The sequence below is a fragment of the Toxorhynchites rutilus genome, chromosome 1 (assembly GCF_029784135.1).
Source record: "Toxorhynchites rutilus septentrionalis strain SRP chromosome 1, ASM2978413v1, whole genome shotgun sequence".
Classification (NCBI taxonomy): Eukaryota; Metazoa; Arthropoda; class Insecta; order Diptera; family Culicidae; genus Toxorhynchites; species Toxorhynchites rutilus.
In genome coordinates, this window is record NC_073744.1 from 44,834,907 (window position 1) to 44,861,620 (window position 26,714).

General features: G+C 39.2%; 2 protein-coding genes across 3 annotated transcripts; both read right to left on the reverse strand.

Annotated features, from left to right (window-relative positions):
* Positions 1–4,821: 4,821 nt before the first annotated feature.
* On the reverse strand, positions 4,822–16,170 carry LOC129761897 (ER membrane protein complex subunit 1). 2 transcript variants are annotated; one of them, XM_055759733.1, is made up of 7 exons: positions 15,624–16,170; positions 14,445–15,562; positions 14,325–14,342; positions 6,081–6,890; positions 5,869–6,021; positions 5,632–5,802; positions 4,822–5,573 (listed from the first exon to the last, which is right to left on the reverse strand). In XM_055759733.1, the coding sequence occupies exons 1-7, from the start codon at positions 15,737–15,739 to the stop codon at positions 5,179–5,181; spliced, it is 2,781 nt and encodes a 926-aa protein (XP_055615708.1). In that variant the 5' UTR covers positions 15,740–16,170; the 3' UTR covers positions 4,822–5,178. The 2 variants fall into 2 exon arrangements, with proteins under 2 accessions (XP_055615708.1, XP_055615709.1); XM_055759734.1 differs by lacking the exon at positions 14,325–14,342 and having other exon boundaries at positions 15,624–16,166.
* A 2,920-nt stretch (positions 16,171–19,090) lies between these two features.
* LOC129762623 (transcription factor grauzone-like) lies at positions 19,091–26,301 on the reverse strand. The gene is made up of 5 exons (XM_055761073.1): positions 25,331–26,301; positions 25,173–25,223; positions 24,976–25,113; positions 24,714–24,917; positions 19,091–24,662 (listed from the first exon to the last, which is right to left on the reverse strand). Exons 1-5 carry the CDS (start codon positions 26,239–26,241, stop codon positions 23,930–23,932), a joined length of 2,037 nt encoding a protein of 678 aa, XP_055617048.1. The 5' UTR covers positions 26,242–26,301; the 3' UTR covers positions 19,091–23,929.
* Positions 26,302–26,714: the final 413 nt, after the last annotated feature.

A 26,714-nucleotide genomic window follows, 5' to 3' on the forward strand; every position in this document is an offset into this window, starting at 1 on the left:
CGTTATATCGAGGTAAAATGTATGTTAGGAGGTTGTCCACATACCACGTGGACAACTTTAGCAGGGGGTAGGGGATACGAAAATGTCCACGCTTGTGCACGTTGATTGGGGAGGGGGTACAGGAAATGTACACGTGGACGCGTTCAATATTTTTTTTATGAAGAACTAGCTGACCTGGCAAACTTCGTCTCGCCCAAAATTTATTTTTCGTTATCACATTCACGTTTTTTTACTAGGCGCACGTTCGTAGGTCCAATCGCAGAACTGATTATTGATTGATTTTCTAATCTACCCTTTAAAATTACCTTTTACTATAAAATTCGTAGTACTTGTACCAAAACTCGTCATTATAATACCAAAACCAAAACTCGTCATTATAATATCAAATTATTTTCAGACACAATCCTCGTTCAAGATTTTTCAACCACTTGCAAATAACATGTTTCTCCGTTACATGGAATAAATGTTTGATACAGAAAATATGATAGAATAAAGACAGCCCTAAATCGGGCAATTCCTTTCTCGAGTTTTGCTCTTATCAACACATTTGGTGATCCATTTTTATTTATATAGATAGAAGAAGATATAGGAGTGCGTTTTATCACATTTAAAAAAATTCAGTTGTCATGTTTGGTTGGAATATGTTTGGTTGAAATATGTGTATTATTTTCACGGGACCCCCTCTCTATTTCAGAGGAGGGAGGGGTGTCATATCATCATAGGAACATTTCTCATATTCAAAAACCTTCACATGCCAAATTTGGCTCCATTTGATTGATTAGTTTCCGAGTTATGCATAAATGTGTGTTTCATTTGTATGGGGGAGGGCTGCCAATCTATCATAAGAACCTTCACCGACTCCAAAAACCCCTACATAGATGAATGTATTCTATCTATTTCCAAAAATAAATTTAAAAAATATAAAACAAATCAATCTGATGTGTTTTTGAGAATGTTTAAACTTTCCGCACATTCATATTTCTTCCGTATCGTTGAACTTCTTCACTGAAACCTGTATTTTAAAATAACTCACATAAATTGTTAGCGATCAACCCATTTGTAGTAGAGGATCATTGTATCCAACTTCGAGTGATGATGATTCCTGAGCTACGTCATGGTGCACGTCAATATTGCAATAATCTTAATGAACTGATGCAATATACGAAAAAATTGTAGGATTTTCCAGAGTTCGAGAAGGACTGTGTGCGAAACGCACATTACTATGATGCACAGGTTTCACAATATCCGCTACGGATCCAGTTTGCTCGAATTTACGCACTACATTAGCGATTGTGTGCTCTGTAGGCCGTCCATGACGACCAACATCCGTCCGTAATGCTCGAAAAACATTTGCCGGTTTTTCATCATTTTTATAGTATAACAAAATTAACACGTTGTGCGATGCTAAAACGATCCATATTGTAAAATGGCAGACATTCAACTAACGATATGACGCTTTGGTTGACAGCTATGTCAAACGGTTGTCAGCGCAGGGCTGTATACTTTCGGAAGCCCGAAATGGAAAACCCTGTAGAATATAAAGTCGTTCGAATTCATTCTACAGGTTTTCCTTCTCAGGATACTTAAAGACAATTTCTGCCACGTGTTATAACACGAGATTTTAGAGTTTTCGTTTCGTCGAGTAGTTGATAGTTCTCCTTTACACAATCACATCACTTACCTCAGTGAATCCTGATTATTATCTCTCCCTACTAACAACTATCCTATCCATGATATTCACTAGGAAACCACGCTATAGAGGCGATCATTCTGGCCTTCGGGTGGCGAATATCATACTAACATTCCCTCACTTCGCCTGGTGACTGTAGGGACGTGGCCGGCGTCGTTATTGACTAGTTAAAGCACGAATCACCGAAGCTTGCACAATGAGAATGATTTGCTAGTTCCAAGCGTCATTTAGTGTGTTCTTTGCGCAATTTCACGGGTTCTGGTCAATCCCGGAGAGCAACGAAGAATTGTACAATCTACCCAAGCTCAAGCTCAAGCTGCTCTCGCACAGGCTAGAAAGAATCGCTGCTTCTTGAACTGCTGCCAAGAGATAATGAGTAACCCTTTTCATGCTCACCGAAACTTTCTAATAAAGAGTGATTTATGATTCTTTTTTGCATTTATGAAAGGTATCCGAAATAATAAACAAGTAAATTAAAAAGAACGAATACAACCCTATATTTTTTTTCTCTGTTTGAGCCCCAACCGGACTGCCGATGAAATCGTTGCGGTGACTTCTAGTAAAGGGTGTGTCACATCAAATTGCATCACGGAAAAAACGCTGTAGAAATTCGCTCAGTAGACCGATCCTTTTGAAAATTTTAGACAGTAAAATAAAAACTATTAAACAACTTTTGGCATTTTCTTTTTATTCATACTTCGAGCCCAAGCCCGTATGCTCGCACCTTCCTCTTTACCCCGTCCATAAGGTTCTGTACAACGTCAGGTTGTAGTTTTGTTTGAACAGAAATCCATTTTCTCTTGAAGTCCGCCTCCGATTTGACAACTTTTGGGTTCTTCCGGAGGGCCTGCTTCATAATCGCCCAATATTTCTCTATTGGGCGAAGCTCCGGCGCGTTGGGCGGGTTCATTTTCTTTGGCACGAAGGTGACCCCGTTGGCTTCGTACCACTCCAACACGTCCTTTGAATAGTGGCACGAAGCGAGATCCGGCCAGAAGATGGTCGGGCCCTCGTGCTGCTTCAATAGTGGTAGTAAGCGCTTCTGTAGGCACTCCTTAAGGTAAACCTGCCCGTTTACCGTGTCGGTCATCACGAAGGGGGCGCTCCGCTTTCCGCAAGAGCAGATCGCTTGCCACACCATGTACTTTTTGGCAAACTTGGATAGTTTCTGCTTGCGAATCTCCTCCAGAACGCTGAATTTGTCCTCTGCGGAGAAGAACAACAGGCCCGGCAGCTGATGAAAGTCTGCTTTGACGTAGGTTTCGTCGTCCATTACCAGGCAATGCGGCTTCGTCAGCATTTCGGTGTACAGCTTCCGGGCTCGCATCTTCCCCACCATGTTTTGCCTTTCGTCGCGGTTAGGAGCCTTCTGAACCTTGTATGTACGCAGGCCCTCCCGCTGCTTGGTCCGCTGGACGAATGAACTTGACAAATTCAGCTTATTGGCGACATCCCGGTCCGAACTTCTCGGATCACGTCTAAACTGCTTAACTACGTACTTGTGATCTTTTTCACTGACGGAGCATCATTTTTCACATACGGAGTTCTTCACCTTCCGGTCGACGGTTAGGTTCTCGAAGTATCGTTTTAGTACTCTGCTGACCGTGGATTGGACGATTTCCAGCATCTTACCGATGTCCCGATGTGACAACTCCGGATTCACGAAATGAGTGCACAGGATTAATTCACGACGCTCTTTTTCGTTCGATGACATTTTTCCAAATTTACGAAAAATTGACAGTGAAGCATGTCCAACGTGATCTATACACTCTTATCTGATTATAAGCGAAAGCTGAAGATATAATTCCTAAAAATTAAATTTCTACAGCGTTTTTTCCGTGATGCAATTTGATGTGACACACCCTTTATTTCTTTCAACGATTCTCCAATCAATTCGATTTTTACGTTTGTTTACTAACTAACTAACTAACTCAGGGAGTTTCGACAATACAATTGCCAATAGTCTTGAAACGGCTCTCCACCATTGTTTTTGCAACCTGTGCGTGGTACATACCTTCGTTGTTGGCACAATCGAAAGTTTAATTGAAGCCACCATTTTTTAATCTTAAAAAAGTGAACAAACATAATTTTACAACATGGCTGTGGACTGGCTTTAACTTTTTTTTTAAATAACAAATTTCAACCAAAAATTGTCACAAGTGTTGCTGGTATACGTCAAACGAAATGTTTTTTGGTATGCTTATGAACTTACCACAATTTATGAATCGCGATAACAATATGGATGTTTGTTTATGGAACTGTAACGCACGACTCTTGGAGCTTGTCATGGTTCGATTCTTTATGTAAAATTAATAAGATATTATTTCAAATAATTTGGAATCGATTCGGTATTAATCAATAGGAAGAAGGAATAATGTAGCCGTTTCGGTACGTTTCGGATTTTTCACAAAAAAAAGTAGACAGGTAATAGTCGACGTCTGTCACATGAGTCGCCTCAATCTTTATTTTCATTTTGCTTAAATACTGGCTTAAACTCTACACAGCTTACAATCATAAACACGCGGTCACGCGTGGCTCAAACTTAAAACATTCTATGTAAAGGGAGAGAGAGCAAGCGTGGCTGTAGCTTCAAGTGGGTTATGTTTTAATTACTTTTCCGCATTGCTATGCGCAACGCTCGGAAAGTAATAAACATACATTCGAGCTGGGTGACTAATGTTATTTATTATTTTGGGACAGCGATATTTGGTTGCACTTGACATGCATTGAAATTTATGATGTGTGGGGAAATTGATGTGTGGGAAAGGATAGATGTGTGGGAAAGGAGAACGTGAACGAGGATAATAAGTTATCTCGTTACAATAATTAGTAAACCTAGAAAAGTTCTTATTCAATTTAATGATATATTAAAGGTTGTTGTTGAAGGGTCAAACACGGAAAATAAGTTAGTTTTCATTTTCAATTTCATTTTGATTCATTACATGCAAAATATCGATTGACTGGAGCGTCGAAACTGGAGAATGTACTTGTTGGTACATTTGTTATTTTATTGTTAAAGTGCTTCGTTATATTTTCAACAGCGTCCATATTATTTTATTCTGATATTCCAGCTTTTGCAATTTTATAAATTTGTTGGGAGTTGGAATTTCGGATGACGATGTAATCATTAGTTAGAATATTGTGGTACGTGCATACCCATTTGTATATTTTGGTTCGTAATAATGATTCCAAACAAAAATACCCCTAGCTACCCCAGGATGAAACTCTGACTTTCTGCCGGCATTCGTACTGTAAAACTACACTCAAAGAAATTGACTAAATGAGACCATGGAATCGTGTGGTGGGTTGATAAATAATCTACACAAGATGTTCAATACACTCTTACTCATTATTACAACGTAGAAAAATGCGATAATGGTGATCAACGATGATTCCATTGAGAATAATAGTGACCTCGTCATTGAATTACAAAAACCAAATTAAACTAGAACATAGAAATTCACATAGTGACATATTTTGGATAGCATCTATTTCCAGGCTTGTTTAATAGCCTTCTTCGAAGCTAGATGTTTAACAACATATGAGGTACTAGTTAACAATACCAAAACTACCGTAATGAGGAAATAATCGAAATCCTCCTTCAGCAAATCGAATGTTTTTGACGGCGCTACACGAGTAACAAAAATATCTAGACCATGTGCAAACACTAAGCAAGTGCTCTCCAAACCCGATGGAGCGGTATGGATACCCTTGAGGTTAGCAATTGTTTGGTTGTAGTTGATGAGAATTTCATGTGGCATGGGGAGCTCGGGCATATACGGTATGATACCTTCTTCTCTTGCCTTTTCCGGTGATGTAACAGGTCGGCGTGGATCCAATAATGCCCACGACATTTCCGCTACGACACCGGTGCTGAGACCAACTGAAAATCATTTACGATTAGGGTTGCAAGACAAGAAGGCGAAGCGATCAAAACTTACTCAGAATGTGTTTGTTTGTGATGCCCTTTTCGGTTATTGTCTCCTTCATAGCGGCAACGCTAACGGGTAAAATATACGACTGCCTTTCGACTAATGGCAAAGGGGGAGTATCCAGTGAACTCCAAACTGTACTGTTGGTTTGTGATTTACCTTCGTACAGTTCAATGGATGCTGTAAATTGAATATTTGTTTTAACCGATCATTTTTTGTAATAAGGAACTAGTCATTTATACGTACTGATTTCCGTCCGGCGTACTTTGTCGTTGTAATATGAGTATATGAGCCAATTCTCAGAATGGACCATGTGAAGCGGAGGTTGAACTCGTTTGTGCGACATAGAGAATACAATTGACCCAGAAACGACGTCCAGGAGATGAACGTTCAAGATATCTGAAAACACACACACTTTATTTTACTCTTGCACGTAATACAATTGAAACGCCGCTTACATTTGTGAATGTTATCAAGTCCGTGGGTGGCAACAGCTATTAAATTTGGGTTGATATATTTATATAACACAGATCGATCAGCCAACACACGTCCCTGCGAATGGACATGCTCGATTGGATTTTTGCCCTCCATCGCAACGATTTTCTGTTCTTTTCCAGCACCTCCAAGATTCACTGTCCACGTAGGAATGGTGCTCAATTTTCCATTTCTAAACTCTATCAAATGGCCTTCCAAGACTGCAGACTCTCGATTCGCGCTGAACATGTAGAAATTGTGAGCGAATTTCGCTGAACTTTCGGGCAGAACGTGGGCTTTTTTTTCTTCGTCCAGAATAAGAAGTGCTCGCAAAAAGTCGGGACCGGTTTCATGAAGCAGTGAAACTTGGCGAATTTTATACGGCAAATGGATAATGCCTCCGTTGATGGGCTGCCCAGTGATTGGATTGAATTGATAAATCAATCCATTCTTTGTATCCTTGTGTCTACCGAGAATGATGCACTGTGCCGTCAATGGATAGAAACGAGAGGTCCTTTGCACCAACAGTTTCATACTTTGCCCATTAGCGAAACCAGCTATCTCCGGAAGATATCGAACCCAGTGGTGTTTGCCGCTGATGTTATCAATGCCGAAAATTTTACCGCTCTTAGTGATCACGACAATCATTTTATGCAGTCCAAAATCATCGCGAACAAGGCCAGCCTTCTGGGCTTTGGATGGGGCAGGACCGAGGCCGAGGACGTGCAACGCGAGGTTCTTCACGTGACTGATCTGGTTGTATATGCGACGCTGCAAAGCACCGAAGACATCCCCTGGATACAAACGAATGTGTATGCGTTATTGAGTGTGATGGAAATTATTTCAAATAGTTGTTCCTAGGGTTGGTTTTGGAGCCAAATAAATACCATGCATCAAAGAGGGGTTTAAATCTAATTCTAATCAATCATAAGCTACAGACGTTCAAATTGAATTTGGCTCCTTTAAACTTGTGTAACTGAGCCTGTACAAAAAAAACGATTCATAAATTCGTCTCGTCCGTATGTGCACCTCGTGCACTGCACAATCTAGTAAAGAAAAAAAAATGCGAATCGCCCCTACTATGTTTATTAGCATAGATCATACTTCAAAGAATAATTCGTATGAAGAGTATGAAAATCACTTTAGCAGTCCGCGTACTTTCGCTAGTGCACAAGAATTACGTATATTGTTTTCTCTTTCTACCATTTACTCTACGATCTCCCCAGTCCGAGCACTTTGGTTAGTGCACCAGAAATACGTATATCTACACACAGATTGATAAAATTGTGTTGAAGCTCTGGTTAACTAATCTACCAATGTGTTGACAACAATTTCGTGTATTGGAAATTGTGCACAAGAGAAAAAAACGGGGAACTGTCTAGGGTGTGTTGAGATGAGCAACGGGCGTTGCTAGTCCCCAAGAAAAGTAATAAAAACCCGGAAACAGCTACTCTAAGCGAATTGATACCGCTGTGCTATAAGTGCTGGAATGTTGGCCCCACCAAGCTTCGATGCACAAGGGAGGAACCGTTTTGCGGCACTAGTGGCGAAGAGTGTGCCATTGACGCAATTAAATACAAAAACGATTTTTGATTGAGAAGAAAAAAATCTAACTCCTTTAACACAAAAATGTCAGATTTACCAGGACGAGAAAGAAGCCAAAAATCTCACATTGTTAAGAAGCTTTTATTCGATGAAGCACGCAAAACCGTAAAATGTGGTAACACCATCTACGCAGGAGTAGCGCAACAGAGACATACTCAAAATAAGGCTGAAGAAGTACTCAAGAAATTTTGCTAACTTGACAAAAAAGTTAATATGCTTTTTTGTCATGAAAGTGAAAAAGAAACCCAAAATGAAAATAAATTGGAACAACCAGAAGAACATACTATTTGCATAACAAAGAAACGAAACTAAAAAAAAAACACAACAGACAACAGATAACAACAACCTGAAAAAGTTATTACAAAAGAACTTGTAAAAACCCCACCAAAAAGATAGAAACAAACAGAGAACAAATACACTGCGTTTCACAACTATAGAACCACTCATATTTTCAGAGTTTCCAGAGATATGTAAGAAGTCGGTTGAATTTAAGTATATAGTGTAGAATACAATAACTATCTTCATTTATAAGACTGGCCACTTTATTGTTGTGCTGAGGCACGAAACATTTAAAAAACTAAAATTCTAGTGTTTCATAACTATAGAACTAGATGGAAAAACTCTCACTCCTTTACAAAATAAACGCCAATTTAACATGAATTACAATAAGTTTCTAATTCGTAGGCCATCTTTAGTTCTCAATCAGTTCAAATAACCCATTCGGGGTGCTTTCGACCAAGCTGCGCCATGTTGTAGTGTATATCTTGTTCTACGCAGAAGACACTGCTCGTTTAAGCTCTTCAAATCACTCATTGTAAGCTGCATCTGCGATTCGTCCGATCACTCCTCATAAGTTCCTTTTTGATTTCGTAAACAAGCTGACCAGTCCAGAATCTGAAGCCCCCATTCATTAAACCATGCCATAACATTTCGGATTTTATGAATTGATGCCAAATTACCCAATTATAACTTTTTTTTATGCAGAAACATTCGTGTTGATGGTAAGCTATGTAAACCAGGCCGTTTTGAGAAAATTCTTCCCAAACCATTAAAATCCCATCTTCAAAACTGCGGTTCCAAAAACTAATGTGAAAGCTAATCCCAAGGGTTTCACCATCTCAGGAGAACTTCTCTGAGAGAAAGAAATCCAACTTGAATAGAATTTCTTCATACTGGAAGGATTTACGGAACGTGTCATTTAATTTTTCAACTCGTAACTTTACGGGTGGCAGTTTGATGGTTTGGGAAGAATTTTCTCAAAAAGACCTGGTTTAGATAGCTTACCATCAACACGAATAAACAAAGTACTTCAGAATCATTTACTATTTACTACTGTTTTTCTATCAAAAACATCGTGATAATTGGGTAATTTGTCATCAATTCATAAAATCTGGAAGGTCATGGTATGGTTTAATAAATAGGGGCTTCAGATTCAGGACTGGTCAGCTTGTTTACCAGATCAAAACCTTGTCAGGAACATATGAGGAGTGATCGGACGAATAGTAGATGCAGCCTTCAAGCAGTATGAGTGATTTGAAGAGCTTAAACGAGCAGTATCTTCTGCCTAGAACGAGATACACACTGTAACATGGCGCAGCTTGGTCGTAACCAAAATTTAAATTGACGTTAATTTTTTGAAGGAGTGAGAGTTTCTCCATCTGGTTCTATAGATATGAAACACTGGAATTTTAATTTTTTGAATGTTTCGTGCCTGGACACAACAAGAAAGTTCAAATGCCCAGTCTTATAAATGAAGATAGTTATGTATTATGTCCTACACTATATATTTCAATTCAATCGACTTCTTACATATCGCTGGAAACTCAGAGAAAATGAGTGGTTCTATAGTTTTAAAACGCAGTGCAGTAATTGAACCCAGCAATACACAAACGAGAATGGAAATTGAACAATGGAGCGGTAATTGAAGATTTCACTTCAGAATGCTCCCTTCAAATTTTAAATAATGGTCAACATACCAGATAACACTCTTCTAGTGGTTATACTACCGCCATTGATCTGACTATTGCAACTTGTCTACTTGTTTAGAAGCTATTATGGAATGATTATGAAGACTACTGTAATAATGATCACTTCTCCATTATTATTTCCCTTGGTCAGTCTTCCCCGGAAGTCCTCACTAGGTCACTGTGGAAATTTGAATATGCAGATTGGACTAGTTATCAGTTGGATACTGAAAACCGCCTCTTAGCCAGACAGGATTGCGGTATTTACCCAGTCTTGATGTTACTAGTAAAACGACGTAAACGATGGTTTTCCTGCGAGATAGTGGGGTTGATCGCAGGCCTTGCGGCTAAAACACCAAGCAACGAACGATACACAAGAAGAATTAAACCGGACTAATCGACATAGACCCAGGCAACGAAAACGGACTAACGATTGAAAATTCGGCACGTGGAACTGTCAATCCCTCAGTTTCATCGGAAGTACTCCTGTGCTCTCCGAACTATTGAAGAACCGCAAGTTTGACATCGTAGCGCTGCAGGAAGTGTATTGGATATATCTACAGAACGTACGTTTCGCGATTGTCATACCATATACCAGAGCTGCGGTATACAAACGAACCATTTACTGCTTTCATTGTAATGGGCAATATGCAGAAGCGTGGGATTGATTGATGGCCAATCAACCCGCGAATGCGTAGATTGAGGATTAAGGGCCGTTAAGTTAACAAATGAAAACGGCCTAAAACTCATCGATTTCGCCACATCTTAAAATATAGCCGTACGCAGTACCTTCTTTCAACACAAATTCTTCCACCAATACACCAAATCAAATAGAATATCAGATCGACCATGTTCTTATAGAGGGTCGGCATTTCTCGGACATTACTGACGTCAGAATCCATTGCGGCACTAACATCGATTCGGACCACTACCTAGTGATGGTTAAGATGCGTCCAAATCTCTCCGTTGGGAACAACATTCGGTACCGATGCCCGCGACGGTACAATCTCACGCGACTAAAACTAGCAGATGTCACGGAAAACTGGGCGGGAGCTAATGCTGCGTCGAGCTACCCGTGAGAACGTGGAACGATATAGACAGTAGCCGAGACAGCAAACCCAACTCTTCAGGGAAAAGAAGCGCCGCCAGGAACAGGAGGAGTGTGAAGAACTCGAACAGCTGCACCGTTCTCATGAGACGCGAAAGTTCTATGAGCATCATCAAACACATGAATGATTTGTAAATGTAAATATAGTAATTGTGGTAAATAAATGAGTATTTGTTCATGTTAATGAAATAGATTTTAGCTGTTTCGTTTGCTTGTTGCATTCCCGATATTTTGCCTTGGAAAATATGTTGGCAACATTTCAAAATACGCAATTCGCAACTCATGACGTTCGAAAAAGAACTCGATTCGATAAGATTCCATCGATTTAAAAAATGCAAAAATTTGCTCGGTGTGATAGTAATAGGGATCGAACTGATAATTTACATAATAAGAACCAATATTTCCGATAGAGAACTATCTATCTATTTAGTGATGAAATGGATAGTAGTTTTGCTGAATACTAGATATCGAATTTCTGGCAAGCTTCGAGGCCGGATGACCGTAAATTCGGCTCTTTATTTGCAAATACGAAACTGGGAGAAGCTGCATGTGTGCATGAAGCAAATAAAGGTTTACATTTTAAGGAGTAGTAAATGTATGTTTACTTGAAAATAATGAACTATGATCAAATTTTCCGTATAGAATAATTATTCCCTAATAGAGTATCAAGTTTCCTGCAAGGAATATTGAACAGATTTTGGAACTTGGAACGGTCTTCAGTAATGATAATCTGAGAGAGCGTACACTTACTTCATCACAAATCAAATTAAACGAAGCAAAAGTGAGGAGACTGAATTGAATTTACACGCGAAGCTCATGACATTTTTTGGGGCAGTTTCAACGAAAGTGACAAATGAAAATGGTAGTCAGTTTCCATTAAAAAAAATCCATCCCTAACGAAATTGACTGTTATGCGAAAACATTTCGAATCGATCGCAATCACGTTCCTTGCGTTTGGTGGTCATCAAACTCTAAACAGTACCATCAATTAGCAAGGTTTGCTAGAGTGTATCTTTCAACTCTTTGCAGTTGTGTTCACAGTGCAAGACTGTTCTTCGAAACTGGCCTGGGGTACGACGCGAACCGTAATTAGTTGGTTAAAAAATATATAATAAAAGTAATAGTGTTATTGTTGTGTTGTGAATCAATGTTATGAGTTGATATGAACTTCATTTTGAAAAAGAGATATATTTTATTTTGTGTTAATGAGAAATTATGGATTTTTTTTCCAATATCCGATATCCGGCCATGTAGTTACCGGATATCCGTTTCATCTCTAGTTCTTATAGCTCTAAGTGATTGAGGAATATAATAATCATCCTCGGTGTATTTTTATGGAAATAAATGCTTTGTATGTTCATGAATGACCAGTATTTGGGTTTCGATCAATATCGAATGATACACAATGTGTCATGCAAGTAACCTCTCACGAATATATAACCAAACATGAGTGGATCGTTCAGATACTTGTATGAATGACAGTAATCACAGGAATAGCAGCAGAATAGTGCACCCGTGGCCGAGTGGTTAGCGTCTCACATTATCATGCCGGGTGTTCGGGTTCGATTCCCGTTCTGGCGGAGGATTTTTCGTCAAAGAAATTTCCTCCGACTTGCACTGTGGTCACGCGTATTCTAGAGCTTGCCCCTCGGAATACATTCAAGGCGTGTTATTTGGCTTAAGAGATCTCAACTAAGTATTAATGAATGACGCTAGTTAATGCATATGTTGAGACGGCAAAAGTTCCACAGGGAACGTTAACGCCATTCAAGAAGAAGAAGCAGCAGTCTTCGAAATTGAACACAGTTCTGATGTGCAACACTTTTTTTGCACCCAGTTGAACTCTCTCTCCATCCGCACACCTGCGCCCGGACGAATCAACGCACACCGAAACAAAGTTCAAATGTTCTGTTGTCAACACGGTTCGCTTTTGAGTTCGAACATCCTCACTGCACCGTATCCATACACCGGCTTATATTCCCAATTTTAAACCGAGCTCGAATCTAGTCTTTCTGCGTTGCTTTCTCTGTTGATGCGGATTGTAGGAGGGTGCGCTGTTGCTTAGCTTAGAACAAGCGAAGACAAAACGGGCGCTAGAATTTTATGTGTGTGTGGGTATAGAATGAGGGCGAATTTAGTATGTGAATTCTGCACCGTGCTGATTTTGGGCTCACTTGTTTTGAGTTCGGTGCGCTTCGTGCCAAGAATGAAGTTTGTTTTCAGCGTGCGTTTGTTTTCAGCGCACGCTGATGAAAATTGAATTCGAGCGCAACACAGCGTAGGTTTTCTGAAGACTGAATAGCAGCGTTAAAAATGGAAAATATAATCCGACTACCCTTCTCTTAGCCTCTTTCTAGCTAAATAATCATATAGTTTGCACTCTCTGAGACTTATGAATCAGAATCTGCTACATTTGTTGAATATGAATCATTCGCGAAGTACGTATGATCCTACTATTTCAAAGAAGAAAATAAACGTTCTGAATGCCGCTGGAAACCGATATTGTGGAAGATCATATTTGAACGAACGATCAATTGGCAAACACAGTGAATGACAGTTTCCTTAAATAAAACAACGATAGTAAAACTGAATGAAGTTGAAGAAAAAATATTTTCTAGAGTTTTTTCCTTTAATTATATCTTTTTTTACTTTGATTATCTAGTACTACATTAATTTGCTAATGATTTTTTTGATACGTTGTTCGACCGCAGCCTAATATTTGAATAATTAGTCGCCGGTAATGCTCAAAAGTTTGGCCACCGCTGACAAATATTAACTACGTACGACTACCAAAAATAGTTCAAAATTAGAATTAGACTCATAAATGTTAAGTCAATCCTTTAGAATTCTTAGAAAAAAAACAACATTAAAGCACTAATTACCAAACCCCCCCTCCCCCCTTTTTTTTTAAATTTACCAAATTTTGGGTTGCTCTCGTTCACCGTATGAGTGCACAACTAGTTAATTTACTCACAAGACGCCTCTGGGTGCACGATTATGTGCTAAACCAAATGTTCCAAGAATGACGCCCCTTCCGATAACCCGATTAGCATCATTCACTATACTAGACTAGATTCTCTTACGTCGGATTAGATTTCTTCGGTCCGTTGCAAGTGAGTCAGTATGTCAACAGAATCATTCAGCGATTCGGACAACGGTATAAACTCTGTAGGGGCAGAGATTACTGACTGAGCAGATAGCAGAGGGATTGGCAGTCACGTCAACTGGAGCCAATATCAGGCTGATGTTCATCCCCCTGCCACGCCACACATGGGAGGCATAATGGGTAAGCCAATCTTTCTCTGATGACTTTGTGCATGTTCTGTATACTGGTAAAACTATTTAGCTAACAATTCTGCGCAAACACATTTCGATTAAACTCAGTCATTAAAGCAAACAAAATGAAAATGGTAAAAATTTTGCACTTCGAATTTTTTTGGTATAATTTAAGCATGGTGAACCAAAATATATTGCCACGTTTGTTGAATAAGCAAGCGCACACAAAAAAAAAGAACACGGAACTTTATAAACTAATTGAACTCGGAACTCACATTCCAAATCGTTCTCCTCTGGCAGTTTCCGAAAAATGTAGTGAATGCACAAATAGAGTTTAATATATATAGTTATTTGAAATGAGGGGTTGCGATGGTATTGTATCATCCGGAACTTACCATTTTTATTATTCAGTTCTTCCTCGATAGCACCTTCGGCATCCGACAGGGTCAAATCCAAAAAGTCAACAGCCTCTACATCGGCCAATGCTTCCTCGCGGGTCCACTTGATATTACCCTGCTGAATGAGAACTATTGTGCCGTCCTCCGTGGAAAGAACGAATCGACAGACCGGTTGGTTTCGAGAGCCACCATCACCGGAAGAGGAAATTTTACATCGCACTGAAACTAATTCCGATGCTCCTAGTGTTTGCGGATAATTATTTATAGTAAAACCGATTGCCTCTATGGGTTCGTTCCCTGTCAGTTTCTTCGCTGACAATTTACATGTATTCTGCTCCCGGTTCATAGATAATTGTAACACGACTTTCTCGCCTTCGAAAATGGTTTCGTCTACCAGAATTGCGTCTCCTGCATCAAGTTGGAAGCTCTTTTCTGAAGATAGCGAATAATATCGATCGTCTTGAATGACAGCTGCCTCTCCGGCTATCGCCTTCAATGGTTCAACTGCTGGGGCGTCTAATTGCTTCATAATAATTTGGATTTTTTCAGATAACAAGTCAATTGCCAGTATTTGTTCATCTATAGCACAAGCAAAGAATGAAGCTGCGAGCGCACATTTTTTATCCTTTATCCATGTTGCTGAAATGCGTGAAGTAGTAGCTTTCGTCTGCTGCCCGGATGTGGCTACGTAACCTGTGAGTTCAAGATGTGACTGCCAAACGGGAACAACATGATACAGTGTCCCCTCATGGATGAACCAAAGTGCACTATCGATTCTCTCAGGCGAGACTGAGTACAGTGACCATTCCCACTCTAGTACCCCGCTATTGGAGTTCCATCCTCGGACTAATGCCGGATTATCTCCCGTTACTGTGATGATATCGAATGCCCTGTTATATCTGCTTCCGGTTGGTTGGATGCCATTGCCTTGGGACGGAATGTGCAGTAGTTTTATATCGCCCCGAGGACCTTTTTCCAACACTTGTCGCCATATAAGCTCCCCGCTTTTTGCACTTATTGCTGCCAGAGCATTACTCTCTGTGGCCACGATTATTCGATCCAAAGAGCTTGAATCGAATGCACCGTATTTCAATTTGCCCACATAATGTTGCCGCCTGTGTCAATCAATATATGAATGATAAATCATAATTGATAAATCCAAATGTGACAACTTACCAGTCAAATTTGCCTATTTGATCTTCATATAAACCGTGTACATTTTTTCCGATCGCAAGTGCTACTATTAATATTTTAATTAGCTTGAAGTTAGAAGAGTGGAAAATACACATCATGTTACTACAAAATTCACGCGACTATGCGGGACACTACATTCAAATGATTTTTTTCCACTCTGTATTTGCCACTTTTTGACGTTAATTGTCTGATAAGGCTCGAAATCAGCGGTGCCAGATGTCTTCATTTAGAAGACATTCAACACCTAATTTTGTGGAATTTGATAAAATATTTATAATATTTATATTTTGTTCAGTTGTGTGAAAAGCGAATGAAATTCGTGGATTCTGATCGTTTATCGCAATGAAAATTTTTAAACATTAAAGTAGATGAGATAAAATACATTATACAACAATATAAATTAGCAAAATGAACTTATATTAATATAATATTTTTGAAACATATTTTAGATATGTTAGTTAAGGTATGAATTATGTATTCTCGTTCAAACATTCGTCAGGATATTGTTTTCTTGTCGCGTATAGATGTGGATGTCCACCGCACTTACCATTATAATAAAAAAACTATCTTAGAATACAATTTTCATATGAGATTTGTCACGACCTGCGAAAAAGTGTTTTTCATTTACATAGAATATAATTTCGATATAGAGCATTTAATTTTCATTCAAACTTTTTATTTAAAAAATGTGTTCATTCCGCCTGAAAATTCATTGTTATCTTTGACCTCCACAAACCTGTAAAACGAAGCTCAATGTTGTCAACGCGAATAATCAACTGGCATCCCTGGCTAGAGGCCCATATAGAGAGCAAGGCGCCTAGAAGTATATTCTAAGGTGGGCCAACTTGCTAAAATCACTCTTCAGCCATCTTGAGAGTCTACTGTGTTTTGTTGGTAAACAAAGCACAATACGCCTGTGCCCAAGCTCGCTCATGATCAGTCTGTCTTATTCACGCTTCAAGCAAATAATTTCCCTTCTGCTTTCTTCCGTACTATTTTCATATACCGCTCCCCTAACCAACTTAGTGACGAAACGGCCTCACCTAGTACCATAGTCCCGTCTTGATAGAGAGAGGAGCGATCAGGCGAAATAAACTATAAATGGTGGGAAAATTCATTTGTTTTCTTTCTGTGAGCAGCAGGATCATATTCACTATCGATTTAGGCAAAGTCCTCTTACATAGACCATGTATAACATGGTCTATGTAAGAGGACTTTGCGGTCATGTATAACATAGGTATAGTGCGTTTTCTCACAAATATGATGCGAAGGATGTAAATAAATTTCGTTTCTTTCAAATTTGGCGTTTGCTAGGGCGTCTTCGTAGCCACGATGGTTACGCGTTCGCTTACTAAACGATCGATCGTGAGTTCAAAACTCAGGGCCCTTTCGGGTTGTTGTGCTATTAATAACACAACGATGATCATATAAATTGTTTCCGCTGACTGGTCCGACTGAACAAGAACAGACGGAATACTCTTAGGCCGAGCACATGGTAAACGCGGTGCGGTGCGATGCGATGCGATGCGGAGCGTTGAATTGGAGTTCATCGCGTGCTATGACATACTTTAGATCGTGCGTTTTTTGATGTTTCATTCCACTTCATTCTACATTCTACAACCCAGCACGAGGATGCCAGATATGATAACATGTCTTCATTTTTGGAACAGTTGAATTTTGAGATCGTTTTTATTTGTGAACATGGTAATTAGAAAGCCCTCAACATAACATTTTCATTATATGTATTTTGTAAATTAGAATAAAGTTATATAATTCATCGAAAAAAAAACGAAAATAATAATTTAACAACTCAATGTTTATTTTCGTTCAATGAGTTCTATTGTGAAGATATTTATGAAAATCATCTGGTAACCACCACTTGCGTTCACCCGCGACAAAACACTCCACACACAGTTTCGCCGCATTGAAATCGCGTTTACTATGTCTGGTCCGTAAACAAAAGGGTTTTCCCGCAAACGATCCCACGCCTGCGCCCACATCGCATCGCATTCACTATGTCCTCGGCCTTACGTCCAAATGGCTACTTTGTAATGTAAAATTTATAGATACGATAAAACATGTAACATGTGCACGATTAAAATCCCGCTCTGTTACAGCTAAAATGCTACTGAGCCTAAATAAACAAATGAGTTAAAAAAGAGCATTGCTAAAGTGGGATGCCATGTAATCAGATGATTAAAACCAGTTTCAGGAAAATGCTGATTTCTCGATAAACGCCTTGGTCGCCCAGCGCGATTCACTCATGTTTTTTTGCGGAGCCAAACCATCGCCAAGCCCATATTGACGGCCAGGAAGGTTTTGCTGAGTGTTTGGTGGGATTGGAAGGGAATCGTCCACTATGAGCTGCTCAACTATGGTCAGATCCTCAACTCGGTTCTCTACTGTGAATAGCTTGACCGTTTGAAACAGGCGATTGACCAGAAGCGGCCAGAAATGATCAATAGGAATGGTGTTGTTTTCCACCAGGACAACGCTCGGCCCAAATCTCTGGTTACGTCTTCCTTCGGAGGGGAAGTAAAAGAAGTTGGCCCGGCTCATGAGTTGTTGAGTATGATAGGTAGGAACAGGTGGAGTCGCCTCCCTGTTGTCGGTGATTGGCACTAAAGTGGCGGAAATAGGCCGACGAAAAATAAGCGAAGATAAAAAAAAAAAACGCTCGGCCTCACACATCTTTGAAGATCCGCTACGGAGGCTCGGATGGGATGTCCTATTGTACCCACCGTATAGTCCGGACCTGGCTTCAAATGATTATCATCTCTTCCGGTCCATGCAAAACGCTCTTGGTGATACTAAGTTGGCCTCAAAAGAGGCTTGCGAAAACTGGCTGTCTGAGTATTTTGCAATTAAGGAGTGGAGGTTTTATAAGGGGGGGGATAATGAAGTTGCCTTCTAAATGGCAACAAGTTTGCGAACAAAACGGCGCATATTTGACTTAAATTGGATAATTTTAAGTATGTTAAATAAAGCGTCAAATTTCGATCAGAAAATATGACATTTCTTTTTCCCCAACCCTATATATGTGATTTATCTAACACATTTGAATTTGCGGGATGGAAAAAATGGATGGGAATAGACAACAGAATGTTCAAATTCTGTACACGAACTATGACTTAGGCCAAATATTTGACTCTTTTTGACAGATAAAATTTGATCGAGGTGTACTGATCAAATATATTCGACACAAAACACGACAAGCAAATATTGAGTTATTGGATGCCTAAAATATTTTTTCGATCTGTTCTTCAAACCTGATAGATGAAGCTGGAATTGGGCGGGTTTGTGCTTCCTAGAAAAGACGACCATAGTCTGAATGATGACTTGAATATAAGAAACGGAATTTGCGGTTCGCTCCCCTAATAAAAAAACAATCGTTTAAAAAATAAGTTATATAATTTCAGAAATTTTCGAAGACAAACATACACAATATCTTATGAGTTTCATATTTATTTACATTCAACATCCCAATCAGATGTTATTCCACTCACCACAATTCATCGGTCAGTTTCCATTGCTTGAATGTATTGATGGATGCGTTTCTTCCCGCTTTCAGTTTGGCCCAGCCTTGGATTGAACAGAAAATTATCAAGCCCTTTTTACATGTTACAATTCGTACAGACGTGATAGCTGATAGTATTGAATCCAATCCTATTTAGTCCCGCTTCCCATTTAAACCTGATTTCTTAGATCCACATTTGCACCGCCAGATGTAAAGATGTACATTTCCAAACCCTTAAATTGCAGTGCTCATTGGAAATCTTCTCCTGAACCTTTGCTCATTCATCATTCTTCACAGTCTACAGCAGTCTTCCGAAAAACACTTACACATGTGCATGCGATGTTCAAGTTCCACGTTTTTTGCTGCAGACGAACATATTCGCTCAACATACGCTGGTGAATGTTATCAAAAAATCTTACAAACGACATTAGCAATGGATACGAAAAATTCTCATCACGCCTTTGGACATCCAACAGCTGGGACCAGGTTATATCTGAGTCACTCAATTTTTGCCCCATTAGATTCGTCTTGAGTAGCCTGAATTCGTTTTCCAAGCCTTGTCTATTACCTGCTTCAACGAATTGAGGAAATTGGCGGATTAAATCATTAACCCATTAACGACCAAGCTGTAAAAATATTTTTTAACAAAAACCATTGGTGTAATTTAGATTATTGACGTTTCAGAAACCCCACTCTTCAAGAATTATTTTTTTTCGTCCTTCCGTTTTCCGGAAAATTACTCGAAAAATAGCCAAACAAAAACATTGCCCAAAACCTACTGTTTTGTTCCTGTAGATGGTTCAATCTAATGGTTTTTTTACATCACAATTTGTGTTCTTTTATCGAAGTAATACTGTAGAAAAGTATACATATTTTTGAATTTCATAAGGTTTTTTTTTTGTTAGGTTATGTGAGGTTATGTACTTTCCTCGCATAGTTGCTTTACACTGAATTAACCCTCTACAGCCCAAGCCCGCCTTTAGACGAGCTTCGCGGATCCGCTTTTCAAATTAATCAGACATTATTTTCAATGTTCACCCCCACTAGATCGTCTTTAGAATATTTTCATCTATCACACATACACATTGTTTTTATGCTGGCAGCTTTCTGCTACGAGTATTTTATGTTGAAAGTCGGAAATTCGAGATAAAAGTGGAGTAGGTTTTTTTTAGATAAATAAAAAACTTGTGCGGTAGAGAGTTAATTGCTTAATAAAATTATACGAAATTGAATGAAATTGATAGTAAGTGATAGCTAATAAACTAAACTATCATTTGATGCCAAAAACCATATGGTTGCTTTCCAAAGCCATGAAAAATTATCAAAGTTGCTGTTTGATTTTTCGAACGCTTGGCCTAAAATGGGTTAAACTTTGGTAGCTTGACGAAATTTGGAGGGTTTATGAAGACCGCAGTTTTGATAACCGGATCGCTGAAATCAAATTGCTTTGAAATCTGTTTCACGAGTTCGATATAGAAGTCATGACAAATCGACTTGAAGGTCAGCTTCCTAGCTGCATCCAATCTTTTTGCAGCTTCTTCTGCATCGATACCAACGTAAACAACCTCAGGCTTCCCTCGGAAAGTCTTCCAAATCTTTCACATTGTGGTCAGCATCAGCGAATCGTTGTACGTAGCTCTCCAAACATAAGTTATCCAACATGATCAACAATAACATTCTTGTCCCACTATAAAGTTCGCATTGTTGAGACTTTTGTGATTGAAAAGTATTGATGAGTTTATGAATAATCGGTTTAGCGTAGGATCATTTAAATGAGTCAATATACGATTGGCGATTGACTTGGAACGGAAGGAATAGATTTCGCTTAACAACTGCCTCCAACGAAAGCCATCTCATTTTAATTGGAAAGTTTTTTTGCATATCTATATCTATATATGTATATAAATAAAAATGATTTGGTGTCCGTTCCTCTCGATTTAACTCAAGAACGGAGCAACGGATTTGAACGTTCAGTATCAGGTTTGAAGTGTCTCAGCCCGCGTCAGGTGTATATGTCAAGAAGAAATTATATACTGCGAATATGGATCACGCACAGAAAAAATGATTTTCGGGGAACGTGAATGTTCGAAATTATTTGAATCAAAACAGCAGCTGTGGACGGGAAGAAGTTTGCCGGGTCAGCTAGTCTGTAATAAAATTAATACTTAAAATTGAATAAAAAAAAACTTGTAACTTCTGTATCTTTGTTGAAAATATGTAATTCTGTGTATACAGATTCTGTATCAGAAATTTGACAAAACATCTGTAAAACACAGAATGTTCTGTACATGTGGTAACCCTAGTGTTGAGCGGTGGTGGTGTGATGTCCAATTCTTCTTCTTCTACTTTACACACTACCGTTGCTTGGGGTGAAAACGCAAGATAAACTGTACACCACGCTTGAACAGCATGTGAAGCATTGGGATCAAACAACCCCCCTTATTCTACGCGGCGAATGACGAGAAATGGCTCAAGTGACTGCATTCCCGTAGGCGAATGGCATGACTAAAGTTCGTAACTAGGTGAGATTTGAAGTCGTGTCCTCATTTGTTATCGACTCGAGCGTCAAATAGGAGCTAAAAAGTAAAGTGGCTTCCAGAATTAAGTAGTGAACTTTGCAATCTCACGTCACTCGCCGCGCGGAATAATGTGCGATTCACATAGCACGTTACGGAGAAGAACGTCTACGTTCCGTCAACGTCTCCACCAATTCACACATGCAGTCAATGCTTCCACCAGTACCGTCACGTCAAATGCCAAACGAATGATTTATTTAATTTTATTCATGGTGTTGCCACCTACAACAATTTTAAATTGCAATGCCCTCTTTCAAATCAGCATGCCTAGAATCAGTTCTAAATTTAGAAAAATTCAATGAGAATCATTGAATTCAATTATTTAAATGCTTAAACCCCGTAGTCCTACCCTTATGTAAAAATAATAATAAATAGAATAATTCTTTCAACTAGTCGCGAATGATTTTCACTCCGAATGACTTAGCTCCAAAGAGATATGTTGGCATAAAAAGTACAGTAAGTTACTTATAAAGCGATATGCTGAGGCACCACTCAGTGTCGCATTGGAGTCAGTTTCGACCAGTAATTGGACATTTGCGACTGGTGGCGACTTTCAATGTGGGGCCATAATTTGGGCCCCGAACTTAATGTTTACAAAAATGTCCAACTAGAGGTAAAAATGTCTAATGAAACGTGTTGCATCACAGATCTGTTCAATTAGCTTAATGTCGATGTAGATGTAAATTACTGTGCAACCAAATCAAAACAAAAGCCGAGACACAAAGCCCAGACAAAAACCAAACGAGCCGTCCGTCTCCGTCAATTATTCTTTTCTACAAACCCTGCCGGTCGTTTTCGTTGAACGTATGCTGACGGGTCGTTACGTTGCTGGTGTATGTGAATGTTTTCATGAGAATTGCATGGTAGAATCATTGACGTATCGTGACGTGACGGGACGTGAACGTGACGTGTATGTTGTATGTGAATCGCACTTAAAGGGGAACGTATATTCAAACATACTACGAATAGAAACATGTCACGTGTTCAAATACAGGTACGGAAAAATAATGTTTGTGTGCGAACACAAAACTGCGAAGGCAGCGTAAACATGTTCATCTCGTACGCAGTTTTTTATGTAGTGATCCCCGATTTTTGAAATTAATCGTTCATCCACTAATCGAATACTTTTCAGCAGTTTGTTATTCGATACAATCGCCCCAAATAATTGATGAGGCGTCACACTGAGAGAAATAATTAGTTAGACTAATATTTCTCATTTGTAAGAAAGCCATTTGAGGGGCTCAGAAGGAAAGGGGTGTAAGTGATTTGATCGATTTCTATTCATCAACTTTTTCTTTAGTTAATACCTCAGCTGCAAAAATGGTTCAATTTGAGTTTGCTATAGAATCCGATAGATGAGGTTCTGACCTAACTTCCACATTGTGAAATACTGCTGGGAATGTGTTTGTAGCTAAGTTATGACCAGAAGAGAGAGTCGATGTAGAGAAATCGATGATGTTACTTACACCCCTTGCATTCTAAGCTCCTCATTTGGAATCAAAAAAGTATTCATTCCGCCTGAAAATCAATTATTCACCCCTATTCTGTATTTCGATCGATTCGAAATATTTCGAACGACTTCATAAAATTCCATTCTGTATTCCGTTCGAGTTGTTTTTGCATTTCGTTCGATCTGTTTCTCTTCGAACATTAAATGGGCAAAACGTTCGGAATAAGGAATGCGAAATTATAACTCGAACGAAATAGCGGTTTGGAACGAAATGGAAATCCGTCGGAATATGGAATTCTACACTTCGCGTCAACGCGAATTGAGCTTCGTTTACGAATTTAGGGGAGCGTCAAATATTTTTAGGATAAAACCACAGCAGCCGTAGGTCTTTTTGCTCTGGGTTTGGATCGATTAATCGACGTGAATTATTCGTTCACTTCGATCATTGGTTGTGTAATGTTCGTTCGATTAATAATAAATTTCTGTAGGAAGTATTCGATGAATCGATTAATCGAACAATTATCGTGGATCACTAGTTTTTGTGCAAACTCGGAAGACTGGTCTACAGTTTTTGTACTTGATCTCTGTTGGGCTACTGTTGGCTCTGCTCCTGAGGTACTGAAATCTGACAGCCGTTTTCGCCAGCGATACAGCTCTCTAAGCTCTGAACTAACGCCATAATCGCACTCTCCACCTAATACTCTACCCCTTGAAAAATCTATCACGAATTCGCGCAAGAATTAACTTATTTGTCACCTTTTTGCATTGACGTTTCATCACTCGTAATATTCAATACTATCATGGTATTCTCAGGTTCAGGATAATCACCACCGCTGATAGTGATAATGCGTGATCCATCTGGATTTATAATAATAGTTGATTCTTGAGAGGGAGAAATATCGTCTAGTTCAATACCAGCCTTTATTCGTTGAAGCTTTTTTTCTTGTTCCAACTGTTCCTTCATCGCTGCCAACTCTTGCGGATGTCTATTCTTTCTATGGGTGTAAAAATTGGTTGAACTTGCAAATGTTCGGTCGCAAAAATTGCATTTATAACTGGTTTTCCCCTCTTTATGTTTTGTGGCGATATGGACAGTAAGCGCTCGCTTATATTTGAAAGTGCTGTTGCATTTGTCACAAGCGAAAGGTCTTTCATCTTGATGATGAGTAATTCTGTGTCGATTTAGGAGGGTCTTTTTCTTTGTCTTATAATCACACTGATCACAGGTTAGCTCATTCGCTGAATGAAGCTGCATATGTACCTTCAAACAACGACTATTCATCAACCACTTGGAACATTGCGGACATTGGAGTTGAGCTCTTTCTCGGGGTTGATGGATCGTGGCTTTATGTTCTTTCAAACCCGAGCTCGTAGCGAAGGTATTTGCACAAATCTCGCATACATGAGAGACTTTGGTGGTACGAGGTTCAGTATGAACATTCTTTTTATGTGCAGAGAGTCCACCCGGTGTATCATAGCTGAAAGTTGTTCATAATTAGTACAAGCTCAAAAGTGACTCCACAACTTACGTTTTGCCACATGGAGGACACACATAAACGGCCCGCTCCGCCGGCGATTTATGCAAGTTCAGATGTACCTGGAGAGCACGTTTCCAGCAAAATCGTTTAGGACAGTGGTCACATGCATATGGTTTTTGATCTTCTGGAAGATGTGTTTGTCTATGCGCACTTAAAAATCGTGGGCGGGTTACCATGTAACCGCATATATCACATCTTAAAGAAAACAATAAATAAAAAGTATGATGGAGCAGGTGGTTACTGAAAATAGTACTTGAATGCTTCCGGTTGAATGTGGCGGGCCATATGCATAATTATTGCTGGATATCGAAACAATTTGGACTGACAGCAAAGTACATATCCTTCCTGTTGATGTGCTGATTTGTAATGCTTGAAAAGCTCTGGGAGGGTCCTTCCATAAATAGAGGAGAAGTTATACTTTGGGGGAAATAAAATTGGAGTTATACTTACTTGAATCGTTTCGTTTGATCCTTGCAGCATTCGCATTGTATGTTATAAAACCTGAAAAATAAATTGGTTCTTTTCTTAATCCCATTTTTGCAATAGTTTTTCATTTTTTATGCAACCAATAATTTAATATCGCGTCCCCATACTCAAAGCATACCTACCTGTTTATCATATTCATTAACCGTTTCCCCTTCACCGTGAGCACACCGTTGCGAATTAAAACTGTAGGGAATTTTTCCATGGTTTCAGCAGCTGGCCATTCCTCGTTGTCGGAATCTCTTGCTGGAAAGTCATCCCCACTGTCGCCTTCACTATCTTCGTCAGAATCTCTATCTCCTTTATTTTTTTGATTCACCGAAGTCTTCGTATCCTTACGTGCTCTTCTAGTTTTAATGTTACTTTCGGTATTTGTGCTGGAATCGTGTCTAACAAACGGTTTTCGTGTGCTGCGAGTTTTGTGCATCAGTTGTATCTCATCGCCACTGTCCTCATCTTGAATTGTCGTCTGCTCAATTTCTATTTTCATGCGCTTTTTCCGGGCACTCTTGCGGATTTCGAAAACTTCAATGTTTGATGTTGAGTTTGCTGTCATCAAAGGGGTATTTTCGTTGCGAGTTCCATCAGACGAGCCAAGCGTTGGAGCAGATTCCGCATTGACTACCATGAATGAATCGTCATCATTAGTTGGAATCAATTCAATGGTGCAGTCATCATGTTCTTGTTGACTTGGCAAAGTTGGGGATATAAGTAAACCATCTTCCAATGAATGCTTCAAAATTCCGATCTGTCTCTCTTCGTATCTATTGTTGATCTTTATGACGTATTCCGAGTAGCGGTCCACTAGTAATCGCTGCTGTATTTCGTTAATTTTCTCATGGAAGCGATGGAAAGAGTCGAGTTGCTGTGAGCACATCCAACAGATTGCCTTGGGAAGATCATCATCTCTTGTTACTAAGAGATATAAATATCGACCTATTTTCATAATGTATTCTGCTGCGACTCCTTGATCACTGTAGAGATCGACTAAATCGGGTGAATTATACCCACAAAGCCTACAGCTTAAACTTGCCATGACTGCTTATTGTACATTTATCCGTTAAAATAATTGAACTTATTTGTGTAGTTCTGTTGTATCGACAATATATATTGTTTGTAAACAAACTTCTCTCTGAATCTCTGAAAGAAGAGTAGGGTAGTAGCAATGAGTACATATCGAGGTGAAGCAGTAGGCGGAGTATACTTGTATTCGCATGCAAAATTTCGTGTCGTAATTATTTTCGTTCTGTATAAAATGTATATGGAAGAAACAAACAATGTTCAACATACTCACGGTTTCATGATTATTTGAGCTCAATTTCTAGTGAAATCTTGCGACGGTTTGTTTCACAGATGGCAATCGTATTGTTACTTATTTCCATTATTTATATGGTAAAACATTTCATACAAATTTTAGCAATTTAAAACTTCTTTAGGTCGACTAATTTAATAGAGAATAGTTTGTCTGCTACAAACTAATGTGGTATCCAGATGTCAACACCGTTCCGC

Bases quoted from the DNA above. Each gene is read 5' to 3' on its own strand.
- LOC129761897 (XM_055759733.1), bottom strand. From the start codon at position 15,739: ATGATGTGTATTTTCCACTCTTCTAACTTCAAGCTAATTAAAATATTA. The intron at 6,022-6,080 runs GTAAGCGGCGTT...GTGTGTTTTCAG, and splicing joins ACTTGATAACATTCACAAAT to ATATCTTGAACGTTCATCTC. The intron at 5,574-5,631 runs GTAAGTTTTGAT...AATGATTTTCAG, and splicing joins CACAAACAAACACATTCTGA to TTGGTCTCAGCACCGGTGTC.
- LOC129762623 (XM_055761073.1), bottom strand. From the start codon at position 26,241: ATGGCAAGTTTAAGCTGTAGGCTTTGTGGGTATAATTCACCCGATTTA. The intron at 24,918-24,975 runs GTACTATTTTCA...GTTTTCTTTAAG, and splicing joins ATTCAACCGGAAGCATTCAA to ATGTGATATATGCGGTTACA. The intron at 24,663-24,713 runs GTAAGTTGTGGA...AACAACTTTCAG, and splicing joins TGTCCTCCATGTGGCAAAAC to CTATGATACACCGGGTGGAC.